Here is a 20,411-nt window from a genome sequence, read left to right on the forward strand (position 1 = left end):
GGACTCAGGCACACAGACACGAAGATGACGTGAGCTGAGTTCAGAGGGTCCAAAACAGAGCTGAGATCTGAACTGAGGCGACACTGCATTCAATTCCCCCCACTTCTCACACCCAGCCACTTTCAGTTTCTGCAGCAGCTTGAAAGATAAAATGTTGATCAAAACAAGGTCATTAACTCTGTTTTTTTTGTAAGAAACTGCTCTTTTTTATTATGATTTTACTAGCAAAAAAATACAAATAGAAAAGCACATTTTACTGTATATATATGTACAAAATCACAACAGGTAAAGAAAGCAAAAAAGTGTCTTGAATATAGCTAGGGACAAGCTTGCTTATAAAACATTTTTTAATATAAAAATGTGGGTTTTTTTTAAACTTTTTGCTTTATTAGAATGTGTTCTTCAAGCTAGTTTTCTTTTTAAAGAAGAAAGAGATTTTTTCTTAAAAAAAATATCTTCTTTGGTTCCTCAGGATACAGGCCTGGCTGGTGTTGGTGTATGAATTGGCTATTTGTCTGCTATGGGTCACTTGGCAAGCATTTGCATATTTTATCTGACAGCATGGAGAAATTCAAAGTGAATTCAGGATTGGAAAAAATGGAATTTGATTTTCATTAATTGCTCCTTTCTTTGAGTCAAATTTCTATAGGATCACCACAGTAATATAGCAGTCTAGTGCTTTAGGCCTATAGCATTAATATCACACTCTCGTGTGCCATATTTAGAATGTTACCATATTAATACTGCTGTGTAATGTATTATATCCAGTATTGCCATATGAATAGTCAACACTATATATACAGTATGTAATACCAGACCATAGGTTGCCAGATTCAGAATCTGACTGTAGGAATACTACACCATAGGATGCAAAATCCAGACAATTGCCTTTGGAATAATACCACACCATGGTATACAAAATCCAGCGTTGCAATAGAACTATTATACTGGAGCAACCTGGTGGCTCACTGGCAAGTGCCATGCATTGCCATGTAAAAAGTTCTCGGTTCTATGCCTCGATCGGACCTTCCGCATCCCAGGGTTGGCTGGGGATGCTTTAGAAACCATGTTCACAGTTACCTGAGAGGGGCAAGGGGTCCACAGTTTAGGGTGACAATTAGTGGTCAGATTTAGAATCCATGATGTACGGTTTTGCTAGGAGCACTGGTGCATGACTCCTGGACTCAGGACTGTTTTCTGTAATGACCAGGGAGAGGGTGGCTCTATTAAAACACAGTGCCAAATTTAGAATATTACCATAATCATATCACTATACTGTTCCAAATCTATGCACAGTTACCCTAGAAATACTGTACTAAGTACAACAAATCTGGAGCATTGACATTGGAATATCACATTATTTTGTACCAAATTCTGAGAATTGCCATACGAATGCCATACTGTTGGATGCCAAATACAGAGTCTAACCATAGGAATACCATGTTAGCATGCCAAGTTCCTAGAAAAAAACATACTATCTTGTACAAAATCCATAGCATTACCATAGAAATACTGTACTATAGTGTGCCAAATTCAGAAGGCAGACAGTCCAAGTCTCCTGGGTCTTCAAGGAGATACCCTGGCTGGCTGAGCTCCCCATTCCCTCCCTTGCCTGAAAAAGGCCACAGTGCAGGTCTGAGAGCTGAAGAGCTAGAACTAAGGAGCACAAAAGAGAGGGCCTGCTCTCTGCAGCTCCTCCTCCTGCTCTCCCCACTAATGCTTGTTGCTGCAGGGCAAGAGGGGAGGGACTGAAGCAGCACTGGAGCTCTTTGGAGGTCTCTGTGCTGCCTGCAGAAGAGGAAAAGGAAATGCGTTGGGGGGGGGGGGGGCGGGGGAGGAGAGAGATGAATGGTGTGTGTGTGGGGGGGAGAGAGGTGAGGAAGGAATGAATGCTGGAAGGGAGAGACAAGGAGGGGTTAATGCTGGAGGAAAGGAAGCTAAGAGGGCGTGAATGATGGGGAGGGCAAGAAAGGGTGCATGCTGGGAGAGGAGGTAGGTGAAGAAGGGGTAAATGCAGACAGGAAGGGGTGAATGTCATCTCTCCCTTCTTTCCAAACCCCGGAGTCCACAATGAAATCTTGGGCTGTCTGAGAGTGTTATTCATATTGCACCAGAGGGTGGCAAATCAACAGAAAATGGACATTTGCTGGAGTGTAAATTTGATGTATTTTTTCAAAGCAAAGTAAAACTTGTGACTACACTATGCTTCGTCCGGTTCTAATTTCACATAGTACCTCAAGACTTAGAAACACATTGTTTCTGTGTTCCAGTGTAATACTCCTTCACTGCATGATTACATTTAAAACACAATTTAATTAGACATAGAGTTCATGCTTTCTGTGCAGCATGTGCTCCATTTTTACTGGAGGGCTGTTAGCTAGGAAGAGAGCGATGACAGCCATCAGTTACCGATACGCAAACACAAACCCTGCACCCCCTCACCATAAATACAAACCCACAAATCCTGATAGCCCTCTTAGCAGATACAGATTTAGGGTTTTGACACCCCCCTAGGCACTGTTGGTGCTGTTAATCCCCTCTTCCACCCCTCCATAAATTCAGACAACTGGGAAGCAGAAGCTCTAAGACAGCTCCCATTGGTTTCCTGCCACAGCTCAGGGGTACATTTTCCAGCCTTGCTTGGGTCTGTCTAATTTGTTTTTTAATTGGGTGAGCAAAAAAAGATCTCAAGCCTCAGTAGAGGGAGTTCTCAGGGATGGGGAGAAGAGAAGGAGAGGGTGGGAGAACTAGGGATAGGAAGAGAAGGGAGAAGGACCAGGAATGGGATGAGGAGAAGAAGGGGTGATTACTGGAGATAGGAGGGAGAAATGTGAAAAGGAAGGAGTATTGGGGATGGAGATGGAGAGGGGATGGGAGATGAGGAACATAAGATATGCCCTACTGGGTCAGACCATCAAGCCCAGCATCCTGTGTCCAACAGAGGCCAATCCAAGTCACAAGTACCCAAACATTAAATAGATCCCAAGCCACTCTTCCTAACTGGGGAAGATCAAGGAAAGGGGGAGGAGATTAGGAATCTGGGATGGGAGGAGGAGGGAGGTGCTAGGTTTGAGGAAAGAGAGCAAGGGATAGGAAGGGTTGGGTTGGGTTCCAGGATCTGGGGAGAAGAACCTGTGGTCAAGGGAGAGAGGATATGAATTGTGTTGGTGGGGATGAGGGAGGAGGCAGGTGTCCCTACTATTCTTCAGTCCTGTTCCCCCTTGTATCCCCTCTAAAACCCTCCACCCAATCTGGCACACACACACACACACACACACACATATACACACACGGCACCAATCCCTTCTCACACATAGACACATCCCCCGGCTGATCCCCTCATCCCGCAATGATCCCCATTCAGCCTCTCCCACTCTCCCTGAAATGATCTCTCTTTGCTCTGTCTGCTCCAGGCTGACACCCTCTCATCCTGTTTCCTGCGCAGTGCCTGGGGAGGGGGGGGGGGGCTGAACTGGGAAGCAGCTGACAGATTAGGCACAGCTGGAAGGCAGTGCATCTTCAGCCAGCCTGCTGCCCCCCCCCCCCCCCCCCCAGATATCTGCCACCCTAGGCACCGGTCTAGTGTACCCGTTGACAAATCCAGGCCTGACTCTTACCACAAACACAAACTCTGACACGCCTCTCACTACAAACACACAAACTTTGACACTATTCTTACTATTAACACATATATCCTGAATGCCTTCCTGCCACAGTGATCTCCTTTCCAGCCAAAACATATAAACCCAGTCCACCCCTTACCACCACAAATACACAAACGTGAACCTTCTTTTATGTAAACCAATTTACAAAGCTATTGGTTTTGTTAAATAAAATATATGCATGCCAGCTTATAACTGGAGTCAAACTCTTGGGTTCTAGAGGAGAGAGGTAAATATTGCTCTCTGCTCCTTCCCTGAAGCTTTGAGCACCCTGTTTGTTAACAGAATGTTTGCAAGAGCCCTTGAATGCAAAAGCATCAAGTGGAACTGAAGATGAGCTATGAGGTAGCAAGAAAACTGATCCATGCTTTGCTTTGTGAGTCATCAAGGCACAACAAGAAGTCATTTCATGCACAAGGATCAATCACCCTTCCAAATTTGATTGAAAGTTGGCATGGAAACCTTTCATACTCAGTTTCCTGCATTCTCTCCCTTTTTAGATGCTTCCTCATGTTCTCATTGCCCTCTCTCTCCAAGATCTCCCAGTTGAACTGTAAACACCTGGATAGCCTGTCAGAATAACCATCAGTAACACCTCAAAGGTCTGCAGTTGGAAATGGCACTTTGCGAGAAAATGGCTTCCGATGTTCACCTGGAACAAAGTTCTGCTCTTTGCCGAGCCTTTCACTAGAATCTGAGCCGTAGATCTATGCGGAAAATGCTTCTCCATCTCTACCAGGGCTTTCCAGCCTCAAGAGATGGTGTTCAAGAACTTGTTTTCTCCGGCCAGCGAAGTCAACATGGTAGTCATGTCCCCAACGGCCATATTGGTGATCCCTGAATGGAGCATGACAGCAGAGGTCCTAGGTGTAGCCAAACAAGAGGATGTTTGGGGAGAGCTGTGGTGGGCACCTGGACTGAGGCCTCCTGGGTTTAATGAGGAAGGTTCTGATTCATCGATAATAGCTGCAAAGTCTATCTGAGTGTTTTCTAAGTCCAAAGAGTCCAGAGAGTTAGATACTTGACCAGTCTGTGAGAAAAACACTGAGCTTGGCTTTAAGGGATTCAGTTTTGGGTTGAATTGTGCCTGCTGTTGGCTTTCACAGCTCACATGCTCATGGTCTAGAGGGGCTGCAAGTTTGTGGGTTGCTACTTTCCCATGATGCATGTGGATCTGACCGGAATAATACATCATGGCGGTGTTGCCAGAGGCTTCTGATTGTGATGGAATTGGTGGGAGATGGACCGGTGCTCGGGGGCTGACATCTGAGGGCTGATAAGATGGACTCCGCTGAGGTGGGCTCCCCACATAGGCTGACTGGCTGCTCATACTGTTTTGTCTGCTTAAGGGTTTGGGACCACCAGGAGGATGAGGAACCACGTCATGATTGAAACACTGTGAACCTGGGCTCTGCATGACTTTAGTATGACTAGCTGGGCTATCCAAGGAAACAGGGCTAAGCAGATGACTTTGTGGTGATTTGCTTGGATAATGTACATATTTGGGACTCATGTACGGTTGAGAGTGGGCATTGTGCGAAGGTTGGGACTGGCCCGTATCCACACTCTCCCCATGTAAACCCATCATGGAGTCGTTCTTCTGCTGCTGTTCCCACATCAGTGCTTGCTGGGACTGGACATAGTTTCTAACCATCATCTCCTTGACTTGGACCATTGGGGTCGGAGGTCTCCTGCCATGAGGGCTCAGCACACCAGGACTTAACCCCATATTGAAACCCTGATGGCTGTCTGAAAGGCGTCGGTATTCACAGCTTGTGTCACTCGGTGCTATTGCCATTGAATTTGATTGAGTGAAAGTATCCTGCTGTTGTAATGCACATGGCTTCATGTTTTGGCAAGCTGCCACAGAAGCCATTGATTGCTGGTATTGTTCAGGTTTGATAGTCATCTGATTAGTATAATTGAACCTCTGGTTATTCATATATATGCCTTGTTGGCTTGACTCATTCTGTACCATGATATTTGGTTTAGCATGTTGGGAGGAGCCAGGAGTCAGGTACTGGCATTGTGTTCCCTGAACTGAGTTTGATGGCATTGTTGGCTGGTTTGGATTTTGGTGTGCTATCATGCCAGCATTCCCAGAGCTGGCTTCATGCCACTGAACTGGCATGTTGACATGGCTGTTTACATGTCTCAGGCCTTGGAAGGGCTGGCTAGAGGCATTCATTTGGCACTGGTTCAGGCTGTAATCTGGTGGGACCAACCCATGGTCCAGTCCCATGTGGTTGTCCTGATTGACCTGCATGTTACCCATGGCCCTGTGTCCACTGCCATAAACATTTTGGTTTTGTGCTTCCATTCCTTGAGGCTGGCAGGTGAAGTTTATGTGGTCACTGGAAGAAGCCTGATTGGTTCCTGGGTAGTTTATGTACTGCTCAATATCACTGGGCAGCAGCTCATTTGCTTCGTTAGCATTGTTGCCTCTATCTATGCATACAGATTCCAGAAAAACATTCTCTCTGATGCTAGGAGGCCGTGGTGAAAGCATGTGCCTCTGAATGTTCGCATCAGAGCCTCCAAACTGATGTGGCATGCCAGCCATAGGCCTGCCCATTGTCGATGTATTGATATTGGCCATGCTTCTGAAACGCTGTACTTTAGGTGTGGCCTGTGGGTCCATACCTGGTCTTGCTGGGTCACTGGCTCTTCTCAACCCTGCTCCTGGTACCAGATGAGGGTGGGTGATGCCCATGCCGTAACTCTGATACTCATTAGCACTGTATCTCCTCTGAGGACTGTTTGGTAGGTATGGTGGCATGCCAGGACCTGGATAATCAGAAGCAAAGCCCATTCTTGTACTGAGACCCACCCTCTCCATATTTGGCAATGGCGTTGGAGGAGGCCCACCAGTTGCTGCAGCATACTTTGCCTTCAATCTATACTGCTGTGCGGGTGTAAAGTTAGCCATGCCTGGAAGGCCACCACAATGACTGGCTTCACTGGACCGCCGGGAAGCGTCTGGAGAAATGGGGTCATAGGCATCTGTGGCATTCATACTGTTAGGAAGAGCTACAAGGTCCACTGGATGCTGGCTGGAGAGATATGGAGATACTACCGAGGACCTCCGGCTGACTGTGTAAGCTGAACTCATGGTGCTGGTGGTACTGTTGCGTCGCTCACTTGGTTGGTTCATGGATACCAGGTTGTTGGAGGACAGTTCCAGGAGCCGTCGGTTGGGGACCATCACTGGTGAGCCGCAAACACCTGATACATCACCTTGGGGACCTAGAAATTACAGGGATTGGGTTTTTAGATTAGGTCCAAATAGATAAACTATTCTATATAATTCAATCTTTATTTACTAATGAACCATGTTCCACTTGGGCTGCAATACATAGATTACATATTGAATTCATCATAAGTATGACACTGACATAGTACTGTTTTCCATTTTAAACATAGTAACATAGCAAATAAGAATTAGTACCCCATTCAATCTTTCCAGTTGTCTTTCTTGCTAATTCTTTATCATTTTGGATAGAATATATATTCTCAAACTTAAGTCAACATCTGCTAACCTCAGTATCTTTACCCCAACTAAAATTATGTTACAGTGTCTCCATACATCCCCTGGTAGGCTACTGCAGGTCTTGATCTCTTTGTTTTTTGCAAGTCGCATTCTTAATCCAGCACCCAAGCCTCCTCCCATGTTTTATCACTGAGCTTTGTGATAATTCAAGCAGCCACCAAAACCATGTGCTCATTGATGTTAAGATTATAAAGATGACACTTTGTGCAGGTTACCCTAGCCTTCTTGGAAACCTAATGCAACTGTACCACAATGTTAGGGTTGTAACCATGGCTGCCATCATGCAGGTTACCCCAGGCCTTCTTAAAAGCATGATGCAGCCATACCTCTAATGTTAGGCTGGTAACCATGGATACTCCATGAGCCTTCTTGGAAGTCTAATGCATCTTTACTTTTCAAGTTAGGATTGTAACCATAGCCCACCTGCAGGTTATGCCAGACTTCTTAGTAACCTGATACAATTAATCCACCCCACTCTGCCCATTGGCTTGTGGTCTTCCCTCTTTGGCCCTCAAAGTTTTCATATGATTAAGCAAAGCCTCCTCCCTCACTTCTTCTACCTATTACCCCCTACTTGCCCTTACCACAGTGCTCTATATCTGTTCCAAGCATGTTTAAATTCTGTCATGGTTTTAAATTCTTGCCACTACCTCAGCCAATAGGTTATTCCAGGAATCTACTACTCTCTCAGTAAAGAAGTATTTTCTCATGTTTCCTTTCTGCCTTCCTTCCTCCAACTTCATATCATGACCCCCTTGCCCTTGAATTCCCATTTTTATGGAAAATGTCTCCATCCTGTACTTAATTGAGGCCTATAAATTAGAATGTTTCTATCATATTCCCCTATCCCTTCTTTCCTCCAGTGTTTACGTTTTGAGTGTCTTAAGCCTCTGTTTGTAGGGCTTGTTATAGGCTTTGCATCATTTTAGTAGTTCTTTTCTAAATGCTTTCATCCTCTCAATGCCCTTATGAAGGTATGGCCTCCAAAACTGAACTCAGTACTCAAGGTGGGGGGAGGGGGAGGGGTTCTCACTAGTGACTTGTATATGGGCAATATTACCACCTCTAGTTTTAACACCAAACAAATTGAGCAGCCTGGGTGTTGGCCCTAAGGAGGAGGAGTGAAGGAGCAGCCTAGTAGTTAGAGCAGCAGGAAATCTCACTCCCACTTCTTGAGACCTTGGGCAAGTCCCTTCACCCTCCATTGCCTCCAGTACAAATTTAGATTATAAGCCTTCTGGGGATAGGGAAATACCTACAGTATCTGAATGTAATCCATTTTGAAATCCCAAAAGGTGGAATAAAAATAAATAAAAAAATCTGCTGGAAGGTAGTGGTAAATGAAATTCACTCTGAGGAAAGATGATTGGTGGAGTGTCTCAGACATCTGACTCGGGGCTAGTTTTGTTCAATCTCTTTGAAAGTGATACTGCAGAGGGATTATAATGAAGAGTTTGCTTTATTGGAGATGATGCTACGATCTACAATAGAGTGAACACTGATGAGGGAGTAGACAGAATGAGCAGTGATCTAAGAAAGCTTGCAGCATTGTCAAGCCCTTGGTGTTGTGAGTGCAGAGGTGCAGTCGCTTGCTTAAGAGGGATTTTAAGCCCTTGGGCCATGGTGCGGCTCAGGGAGGAGCCCCAAGACACACACCATGGGAGGTGAGAGTGTTCAGGCACGGGCTGGAGCTGGAAGAAGGCTGGACCAGGATCAAGACCTGAAACATCGAGGAACTGAAGCAAGGCAGGCTCAGACTTCCACTGGACCTACACGCACAGGTGAGACCCAGCAATGCAATGCTGGTCTCAAGAGTAGCCCTCCGGCCACTCGGTAGCCCTTCTGGGCCTGCCGCTTGGAAATGATGAGTGTGTGAGGCCAGACGGAGACTGAGGGCAGGAACAAGATGAGACATGGAACTCAGGAACTTGGAAGACTCAGACCAGGACTCGAGGAACTTGGAAGAGTCAGACGAGGTTTCAGGATACTTGAAAGAGTCAGACGAGAATACGTGGAACTTGGAAGACTCAGACGAGGATTCAGGATACTTGGAAGACTCGGATGAGGATTCAGGATTCAGGCACTAGTACATGGTGAGTACTGCACTGCAGCACACCCTACACAGCCGCCCATGGCTGGTTGCGGACCACGCCAAAAGCGAAGCAGACTCCAGGCGAGAAAGTGAAGACTTGGAACCGGAAACATGTCGAAGATTCAGGAGAAGCCTGCACCGAAGCACATCCTACACAGCCATCCGTGGCTGGTCGCAGACCATGCTGAAGTGGAACAGGTTCTGGCTTGAGTCTAGGGCATGGACGGAAGCAGGAACAAGGTACTCCAAAGACCGGGAACAGGATTCAAGACTCAGGATTCAAGACTTGGAATTCAGATTCAGGAACAGACCTCGGCATTAAAAACAAAGGCCTTCTGGAGACTTGCGCTGCAGACATGAAGACAGGCCTTGTGCCATGAAGCACCCTACACAGCCCCCCATGGGCTGGTCATGGACCATGATGGTGGCATGCCAGGAAAGGTGGATAAGCAAGAAACCTGGAAGCAGGACGGCGAGCCGGAGACGAGGACATCAGGAACATGGAACGCTGGAACATGGAATGTCAGGAACATCAGGAACATGGAACATCAGGAACATCAGGACATGGAACAGGCGACAAAGGAGCTCTGACGAGGAACAAGACCAGGAACATAAGACGAAGGAAACCAGGAACACCAGAACATCAAACAAAGATCCATCTAGACAAGAGAAGACCACGGAAGACCTTGACCGGAAGGAGATCACAGACAACTGTGAGACCCGGTTCGAAGGCCCTGATGAGAACAAGCTGAGCCCTTTTATAGGGCTGGTAAAGGAGCAGGATGATGATGTCATGCGTTGGGGCTGTGGAGTTTTTCCCACCACTGGCACTTTAAATATTATGAAGAGGCGCATGCACCTAGAGGCACGGGGATAGGCAGGAGCAAGCATCGGCGGTGTTCCTGCCACATGAAGGAGGTGGATAGGCAGGAGCAGCATCGGCTCCATGCTACGAAGAGGAGTCCCGGTAGTGGCAGTCCGGGGCTGCCTAGGCTGCAAAAAGGTGTCCTGTGGCGTCGACCGGCGCAGTTGGATGCTGGCGCAGAGGCAAGTGAGAGGCTGCTCGCAGGATGGGCTCCGCGAGCAGCATCGTAACACTTGGTAGTTAAGATTCGTTGCTAAAAAGTGCAAAATAAGGTATCTCTCGTACTGATATCCAAGGGAGACGTACACAGTGGGGTTGAGAAACTTATGTGTACCAATCAGGAGAGAGACATTGGAGTCATCATGTCTGATGATCTCAAGGTAGTGAAACAGTGTGATAAGAAAATAGCCATATCCAGAGAAATGCTAGGGTGCACATACAGAAGCATAACCAAAAGCATAAAAGGAGGTGATGTCTTGAGGCGGGTTGTGATTGAGACCTAACCTGGAATATCCTGTGTAATTCTGCAGGCTGCACTTCTGAAAGGATATGGACTAAGTTGAAAGTGGTTCAAGCAAAGGCTACCAAAATGGTGCAGGGTCAACCACAAAAGTCATATGAGATAAGACTTAAGGAATTATGTGTGTTTAGTAATGAGGATGTTGGGGAGATACCAGTTCCAGAGATGGTTTACAAGGGTGATGAGTCAGACAAACTGAACCAGATCACTGTGAACCTGGAAGATGTAGTAGGCCAGATTGACAAAGTAAAGAGTAGCAAATCACCTGGACCGGATGGTATGCACCCTAGGGTACTAAAGGAACTAAAAAATGAAATTTCTGATCTATTAGTTAAAATTTGTAACCTATCATTAAAATCATCTATTGTACCTGAAGACTGGAGGGTGGCCAATGTAACCCCAATATTTAAAAAGGGCTGCAGGGGTGATCCGGGAAACTATAGACCAGTGAGCCTGACTTCAGTGTACAATTCTGGTCGCCGCATCTCAAAAAAAATATAGTTGCGATGGAGAAGGTACAGAGAAGGGCAACCAAAATGATAAAGGGGATGGAACAGCTCCCCTATGAGGAAAGGATGAAGAGGTTAGGGCTGTTCAGCTTGGAGAAGATGGCTGAGGGGGGATATGATAGAGGTCTTTAAGATCATGAGAGGTCTTGAACGAGTAGATGTGAATTGGTTATTTACACTTTCGGATAATAGAAGGACTAGGGGGCATTCCATGAAGTTAGCAAGTAGCACATTTAAGACTAATCGGAGAAAATTATTTTTCACTCAACGCACAATTAAGCTCTGGAATTTGTTGCCAGTGTAGCTGGGTTCAAAACAGGTTTGGACACGTTCTTGGAGGAGAAGTTCATTAACAGCTATTAATCAAGTTTACTTAGGGATTAGCCACTGCTATTAATTGCATCAGTAGCATGGGATCTTCTTGGTGTTTGGGTAATTGCCAGGTTTCTGTTGCTTGGTTTGGCCTCTGTTGAAAACAGGATGCTGGGCTTGATGGACCCTTGGTCTGACCCAGCATGGCAATTTCTTATGTTCTTATGTTCTTAGCGCAGTGGTTCTCAACCTTTTTCCGATCATGACACACCTGACAGACAATGCTCACATGTGTGACACATTGCTCATTACAATCCACAATGGAGGTAAAAAAAAAAGCCTAAATATTACTTTTATTATTAAGAATGACAACGGAAAGATAAGAATACTCTTGCTGAACAGAAATTAGGTGGAATATTAATCTAATAAATAATAATAATACATGGTAAATTTGTAAGATCTGTGGACCCTTGCTGCTGTGGAGAGATTGGCTCAGCCTACGGGGAAGGCACCATAAGCTCTCACCGACAGCTGGTGGAGCTATGCAGAGAAGAAACTGACTAGGGCTTCACCTATACCAACCCCTTTCTCCTTGAGTTGAGCTCTTGGGTTCCAGGAGCCGGCAGGTCTTAGGTGAGAATCTCTGTGGCTATAGCGTAGGCATTGATCCAGGGTCAGACTAGGGTTAAAGGCAGGCCACAAGCAAGAATGGTCAATTTCCAGGCAAGGGTCAAATTCAGAAGTCAGTCCGAGGAGAGGTGAGGAGACTAGGCAAGGCTGGGCATGAGAAATGAGGCAAGGCTGGAAAAGCAGGAACCAGGAACAAAGCAGCAACACACACTACACAGCCAGTGTAGGAGACCCATTGCTGAGGCACAGCAGGGACATCAGGATTGCCCTTAAATAGGGCTGATGCAGATGATTTCATCGGTGGGTGGTGTGGCCCTTTCCCACCACGGGTCCTTTAAGAATTATTACGTTGGTTGCACGCCTAGGAGAAGGATCGGAGGTGTTAGGCATGGTGGTGTCTGGCCGTGTGTGAGAGGACCAGTGGGATCCTGGCACAGAGGGGAGGCCCAGCTGGCATCGAGGATGAGTGTGGCGACTTGCAGGGGCATCCCACAAGCCGCCGAATATAACAATAACCATCCCTTAAGCCTCCATCTTAATGTCCTGGGTTTAGGCTTCTGGAGAAAGCAATTGTGGAACTCCCTTCTTAACAAAGGTGCGTAGAGGTTGGCTGCGAGCTCCCAGAAGTCTTCTTCTGGTCCATAATCCTTCGAGAGTCCACGATTTCCTGTACCTTATAATGAGAGACTTCTTTGAAGAAATCTCAGCAGGTTTGGGAGGCTGCCGAGAGGGCCAGGAAAGAATCAGTGGTTTTAACAATGACACATGGAACATGTTATGTATTCTTAACTTGATCAGAAGTTTGAGTTGGTAAGTCACAGGCCCCATTTGATGCAGGACCGGAAAAGGACCTATAATTCTGGGTGCCAAACAAAGAAAAGGGAGTCAGAAATGCAGATTCTGTATGCTTAACCACACCAAGTCTCCCACCTTGAACTGTGGAGCCGGTCTGCACCTCTTATCAGTGTGGTTCTTAGCCTGAGCTACTGCCTTGGTGATCAAGTGGTTGGTTTTCAGTCAAAGATTCTGAAGTTCCTTGGCTATGAGGTGGGCTGCCGGACAGAGCATAGAGAGTGGTAGCGGTAGAGGAATCTGAGAGTGTTTGCCATAATGGAGACTACTGACATGGTTATTGTGTGAAAGCTCAGCCCAGGGTAGGAGAATGGACCAATCATCTTGTCTCTTGTTGACATATAGACGAAGGAAGGTTTTAAGGACCTGGTTAATTCTCTCAGTTTGGCCATTTCCTTCTGGGTGGTAGTCTGTTGTGAGATCCAGGGTAATGCCAAATTCTATCCACCACGACCCATATTGTGGTGGAGCCGAGTAAGTAAGGGAGGTTCATTATAAAATCAGTGGACAGGTGGGTCCAGGGTTCCTTGGAGGCTGACAATGGTTGTAACAGCCCCGAGGTCAGACCCGAGCTGGTTTATGCTGCTCCCAGACATGGCAAGACTCCAAGTAACTCTTCACACACATTTTTACTTGCAGCCACCAGTAGTGGCACTGAAAGAATTCAAGGGTATGGGCTACTTCAGGATGCCCTGCCAGGCAAGAGTCATGAGCCCATTTTAACATTTTCTCCCAGAGATGCTTAGGTCCTACCATCTTTTTCTGGAGACACCGGTATAGCAATGGTGACAATAATCTTTGCTGGATTGATGTGTTGAGGAGTTTCCATTATGTCCTCCATTTGAAAAGAGTAGGAAAGGGCATCTGTTCTCTGATTCTTGGCTGCTGGATGGAAGCAGTGCTCAAAATAAAATTCATTAAAGAAAAGAGATCACTGGGCCTGTTGTGGGTTAAGCTGTTGCATTTATTGAAGGTATTCGAAGTTCTTGTAGTCCGTATATATTGTGGTCCAGTGTTTGACTGCCTCTAGGACTGATTTCACTGCAAGGAGCTTGTGATCCCCAATCATGTGGTTCCTCTGTGCCGGAGAGAACTTTCTGGAGAAGAAGGAACATGGCAGGAGGCTCCCTTGGTCACTGTGTTGACTGAGGACAGTCCTTATCCCAAGGATAAAGGCATCTATATCCAGGAAGATGGGGGTGATCAGGATCTGGAAGCTGTAGGACAGGTCCTTGGGAGAAGGCTCCCTTGAGGGCTGGAAAGTCGTTGACGGATTCTGTAAACCGATTCCGGGTAACTGCACCTTATCTGGTCAAGGCAGTGGGTGGTGCTGTGAGGTTTGAATACCCAGGAATGAATTGGCGGTAGTAGTTAGCAAATCCTAGAAAATGCTGTAGTACCCGAAGGCCGACCAGCGGGAGCCAGTCTAGGATTGCTTTCTGCTTTGCAGGATCCATAAGGAAATTGGTCCGAGAGATAATGTAACCTAGGAAAGGAATCTGCTCTTGCTCAAAGAGGCATTTCTCAAGTTTAGTGTATAGATGATGGTCTTTTAGTCACTGTAGCACCTGTTTAACATGTTCTTGGTGCAGAGCCAGGGATTGAGAATAGATGAGTATATTGTCAAGGTAGACCACAATATAAGAGTACAAGAGATCACGAAAAATTTCATTTGCCATATTTTGAAATACAGCTGGGGTGTTGCAGAATCCAAATGGCATGAGAAGGTATTCATAATGCCCATCTCGAGTACTGAATGCGGTTTTCCACTTGTCCTCCTCTGTGATGTAAATGAGGTTGCATGCTCCCTGTGATCTAAGCTGGTGAAGATCTTTGTGTCTTACAGGCAATCAAAGAGCTCTGAGATGAGAAGTAACAGATACTGAGTGAGGAACTGGTTGAGGCCCCTGTAGTCAATACAGGGCCTGAGGGTGCAATCCTTCTTGCCCTCAAAGAAAAAAACCTGCTCCAGCAGGGGAAGAGGATGGCCGAATAAAGGCCCTTGCCAACTTCTCCTTAACATACAGACTCATGGCCTCGGTCTCTGGAACAGATAACAGGTAGACCCTTCCCAGCGGGGGTATCTTGTCTGGAAGTAGGTCAATACCAAAGGGCAGGGTTTCAACCCTCTGCTTTGAGAATACATCAGAGAATTCAGTACACTGGGATGGGATCCCTGGTATGATGGCAGCCAGAATCAGGCGGGCCGGTAGGTGAATGGGTATGAGACAAGTGGTGAAACAGGAGGAGCCCCAATGTGTTAGTTCCACACTTAGCTCTGGGACTGAGTGTTACCCCTAATTTTACACTTTCTCGTACTAAAGCTACAACCCTTAACTGTTCTTCCAGGTATTTCAAATCTCTTTTCCTTTTTTTCACCCTGTCATGTATATTGTGCTACAGATATTTGTACCATCTACCAAAAAAGCAATTTCTTCCCTCATGTCCCTCAGTAAAATTACCAATAAAGATATTTAAAAGAATCAATCCCAGTACTGAGCCTTGGGATAGTCCACTGGTCACTTTGCGTTCACTAGAATGGACTCCATTTACCACCACTCTCTGTGTTTTGGTGCTCAACCAGTTCCTCAGTTTCTAACTTTCTGGGCTACTCTTATACCATCCACCTTGCTTACTCGTCTTTCATGGGTCATTGATAAAAACCTTACTGAATTCCAGATAGGCAATGTCTCCTGCCTTCTAATCCATCAACTCTGCCATCATATTAAAAAATGCAAGTTAATCTGACAAGATCTTCCCTTTGAAAAACCATGTTATCTAGTGTTCTGTAATCTATAATCTATTCCAAGGTGCTGCACTGACTTTTTCTTTAGTATTATTTCCATAATTTTGCCCACTTTGGAAATGAGACTAATGATTCTGTAATAGCTGTCTTGTTTCTTTTCCCCACTTTGGTAGAACAATCTGCAAGGGGTGTGGTAGCACATTCTTGAGTATTTCCAATATTGAGTCCTACAGCCTCATCTGATCTCATTTGTGTAACTAAATTAACCGTCCACTCCTTTTTGTAATCGTTTCACATCTGTCAATGCTATGTCTTGCCTTAACTCCTTTGTCTTTCCCTTCTTCCGTAAATAGGGTTGCCAGCTGGATCCAGATTCTACTGATAGGATTGATTCAGTACTAGATTTATCCCATTGTATGTATGGACTTGTAGTTCTGATTTCTCTAATTTGTTCCCTACATACAATACTTTAAATTTAGGACTGTATCAACACCGTTGCGCAAACTTGGAGCCAGTTGATAAACTTTAGGGGTGTGCAGGGATAAACAATTTGTTTTTTTCAATTCATTTTCAGGAAATATTTTTTACCCACAAATTTCAGTTCGTGGAATGTTTGATTCATTTAATTTGTGTAAAAACCCTGAATGAAACATTACAAAAAAAGAAAACCTGAAAACTACTCAGAAAAAGAAAACGAAGCCTCCTAAGGCCTCCTGTCCTGACCCCACCTAGAAAAATGCCAGGCCAGGATCCCCCCTGGCCCCCACTTACCTGGATTGTGGGAATTTGCCAACGAGGCTTAGGTCCAGCTGAAGCCTTGGCCTTTCATATGTCACTGCGTCCTCAGTCTCAGCCTACGCAAGGTTGATGCCTGGGCTTCAGCCTAGGCTGCAGACCGGGCCCAGACCCAATGCTGATACCTGGCCTGGAGGCCAGTTCCCAATGCTGGGGCCAAGACCCGGACCCAGGCCTGATGCCACGTCCCAGCCCAGAGGCCAGATCTCAATGCCAGGTCCTCAGCCCAAACCCTGGCATGATGCTGGGGCCTGGCCTGGAGGCTGGGACCTGACACTTGGGCATCAGCCTAGGGTCAGAGTTAATTAACTCCAGCAAATTCACCCCAGCAGACAGTGCCATTTTGATGTATGACAACACCGTATAATGCCATACATCAAAATGGCGCTGTCCACTGGGTGAATGCACTGGAGTTAATTAACTCCAGTGAGACCCCGGCGCATGGTGTCAGTTTAAAGAAGAAAGAAGAGGACGGTGTCAATGGAGCAGTGAGGCCTTGGCTCCGGCACTGGGTCTGACCCTAGGCTGAGGGCTCAACATCAGGCTGGGTTTGGACTGAGTCCCTGGTGTTGGGATCCAGCCTCCCACACGGGCCATGGTGACGGGCCTGGGCTCTGGCCTAGTCCATGGCTTAGGTGTCACGAAATGGCCTCCAAGCTGGGATCCAGCGTCAAGCCTGGGTCTGGAACGAGGTTCCGGTGTCAAGACCGACCTCCGGGCTAGGCCGCGGTGTCAGACTGGGCTCCGGCCTAGGCCCTGGGGTTAGCACCCCGCCTCTGGGCCAGGCTGCTGCATCGAGCCTGGGCCAAGTCCCAGGCATTGGGGACGCAGCCTGGCCCTCGGATACCCGATAGATCAGGTCTGATCGGGGCACCTGGGTCTTGGCTGAGGCCCTGGTGTTGGCCTGGGCCCAGGCCACCACCCAGGTGTCACTTTCGGACCTAGGCCACAGCCCCTGCTGTGGGCCTTGGTCTATGCCCTAGGCAAGGACCCGATCTCAGGCCTAGGCCCGATGCATTCATTTTAAATGAATGCATCGAATAAGGTTTATTTCATTCGAGGGGGGGGGGGGGGGATCTCAATTCTTTTCGGGGTCCCCTTAATGAAAAGAACTGCCCTTATTTGTTGCATTTTTGAAATTCATTTAATATGAATGTAAATCCCTAGTACCTTACCTAGAAATACAGAGCAAAAGAACATATTTATGATTTGTCTTTTGTTGGTCCTCCTCTTAGCAAATCCCACGTTTTTCCTTTATCTTACCTCTTCCCCATTTGTTTGGGTTTTTTTTTTGCCTTCTCTGTATCTATATCTAAAGAAGGTTTTTTTCTCCTGCTTTTATCAATTTATCAATTTTTTCTTCTTTTGGGACTTTCTTGTCTATCTACCCTCCCTGTCTTTCTATGTTTTATCCAGATGATTTTGTCTGCCCTTATCTGCCTGTGTTAAAAAGTTACAGCAGTGAAAAACACAGAGTAAAGAGTTATTCTTACGGATGTAGAGGATAGGGTGTGGGAGTGATAGGAGGGGCAAGTTGGTGATTAATACTGGTGTTATAGGTGTCATGAGGTGAGGAATGACAGGAGAGGTGGGGCAGATGGTTATTACTGGGGGTGTAGAGAACATGGGTCAGGAATGATAGGAGGAGGCAGGTTGATGGCTTTTACTGGAAATGTAGAGTACTTGGGCTGAGAAATGATAAGAGGAGGCAGCTGGATGGTATTTACTGGGGTGTAGAGGTCATGGGGTGAGGAATGATAGAAGGGGCAGGTCAACTGCTTTACCATTGCTGTGAATGGAGGGCAATTTGATGGCCTTGTTGACTGTAGGCTTCTGCATCTGCTTCAGCCTGTCTATCCGCAGGTTCTCCAGTTTCTTCAGTGCAGACAATCCTGAATTCCCAACAGACTCCACTGATGGCAGGTCCTCCAGGGTGGAGAGATCCTCAAAACTCCCGCAGGCATTGATATTCATCTCCACACCGCTATCATTATTGTTGGTGCTCCCAAGAGGTGAGCGCTCACTGCTGCAGGAAGATTGACCTCCTGGGCTGGCCTGTGATTTCTGGAAAGAAATGGGGGGGGGGGGGGGGGCGAGAGAAAAGCTGAGTCAGTTGTTCCAAGTTGCTGCCTAGCAATCATTTACTCATAATAGTAAGACCTGTGATCAAACTTCTAATGCATGGAACTGAAGGACAGGAGGCTTACACTGAGCCACCAGGCTGGCCTCACCATTGGATGTGTGTGTGTGTGTGTGTGTGTGTGTGTATGTGTGAGTAACCTTGGATAAGTCAAATTATCTCCCAGTGCAATTGGATGATAAGGTTAATTTATACAGAAGTATATCAAAAGAAAAGGACCCTAATAGGATCAGAGCAAAACAGTGATACCCAGCCAATCACAAATCAACAATAGTGAATTATAAGTGTACAGGGGATAAACACAATTTCCAGATTCTTGTCATAGGTCCCATAAAGTTCCTATAATTTTTAATCTTTTTATTTAACAAATTAGCAGGCAATACAAAGCATATTTCCATGATTATAACATATGTAGCAATAAAAAACAATATGTCATATACAGTTTATCAGAACAGTTACGATTGATCTCATGTGGGGGTCCCGGGAGCGATCTCCCACTCTTGGGCCGTCGGCTGCCACTAATGAAAATGGCGCCGATGGCCTTTGCCCTTACCATGTGACAGGGTATCCGTGCCATTGGCCGGCCCCTGTCACATGGTAGGAGCACTGGATGGCCCGCGCCATTTTTAAAGATGGCGCCGCGCCATCCAGTGCTCCCTCCATGTGACAGGGGCCGGCCAATGGCACGGATACCCTGTCACATGGTAAGGGCAAAGGGCCATCGGTGCCATTTTGATTAGTGGCAGCCGACGGCCCGGGAGCGGGAGATCGCTCCCGGGATCCCCACTGGACCACCAGCTACCTGTAAAATGTTTTTTGGGGGGTCGGGAGGGTGGGGAAAGCTAAGGGATTAGTTTTAAAGGGTCGGAGTGGGTTTAGGGGTTATTTTTGTGTGCCGTTTTTCCCGTCCTCCCCCAAAATGATGAGACCCCCACGAACAATTTCGTGGGGTTTTCCTATTGTTTTGGGGGAGCCCCCGATTTCTGACGATTTTGAAAATATCGTACGATATTTTCAATCGTCCGAAGCCCGATTCACATCCCTAATAACAGCTACTTTTCAGGATCATAAATTGGCTGTTGATTTACTGCAAATGGCGCAAGGAGGCCTATACCATACTCTCCAGACCACTTATGGTTGTCAATGTTGTGTAGAAGTTACTGACTGTACCAAGCATTTAGAAGACAATTATAATCTGCCTCCCTGACTAGTTAGTTGAACCAGAGTGGTGAAAGATTTTTTTTTTATCTTTATGGGAGCAGATTATAAGATGCGGAAGAAAAGTATTAATCTATTTCCTCATAGGGTTTGTATGTTGCATTGCAGTAGCCTTAATTACAAAGAATTATTACTGTCCATCTCATACCCATTACTGTACTTAGATCAAGAACTGAGAACTCATATAAAGGAGAGCATGTATATGCTACAGTGCATAAAACAGCATAAAGGACTGTCAGATGTGATAATTTTTATGAAAGTAGAAATAGATTCATTTAAATTAGCTTTGCTACTATAACTTAAGGCATCACAAAAATGCACATTTTTCTTGACAATCTTTTGGGTGCTTTCTTTGTTCCAAGAGTTGGCAGGTGGAGTGTTGGAAGATAATTTAAGGAGTAATTTTTTAGTTTCTCAGAAGACTTTGTGATGCACAGGTGGGGTTAATAGTGTGGAACAAAGCAATTATAAATAAACTAATAAATGTGGATCAATATATAGTACACAACTTAGCATAAGG

At 46.1% G+C, this 20,411-nt stretch overlaps 1 protein-coding gene across 1 annotated transcript in view; it reads right to left on the bottom strand.

Moving 5' to 3' along the window:
* Nucleotides 1–214: 214 nt before the first annotated feature.
* GLI1 (GLI family zinc finger 1) overlaps nucleotides 215–20,411 on the bottom strand; it is a 277,357-nt gene continuing 257,160 nt past the window's right edge. Inside the window, exons 11-12 of the mRNA XM_029594601.1 lie at nucleotides 18,318–18,597; nucleotides 215–6,908 (exon numbers count right to left, since the gene is read on the bottom strand). Coding sequence (XP_029450461.1) covers nucleotides 4,414–6,908; nucleotides 18,318–18,597 — 2,775 coding nt within the window. The 3' untranslated portion in view covers nucleotides 215–4,413. The remainder of the gene's footprint in view (nucleotides 6,909–18,317; nucleotides 18,598–20,411) is intronic.

The sequence above is a fragment of the Rhinatrema bivittatum genome, chromosome 3 (genome assembly GCF_901001135.1).
Source record: "Rhinatrema bivittatum chromosome 3, aRhiBiv1.1, whole genome shotgun sequence".
Classification (NCBI taxonomy): domain Eukaryota; kingdom Metazoa; phylum Chordata; class Amphibia; order Gymnophiona; family Rhinatrematidae; genus Rhinatrema; species Rhinatrema bivittatum.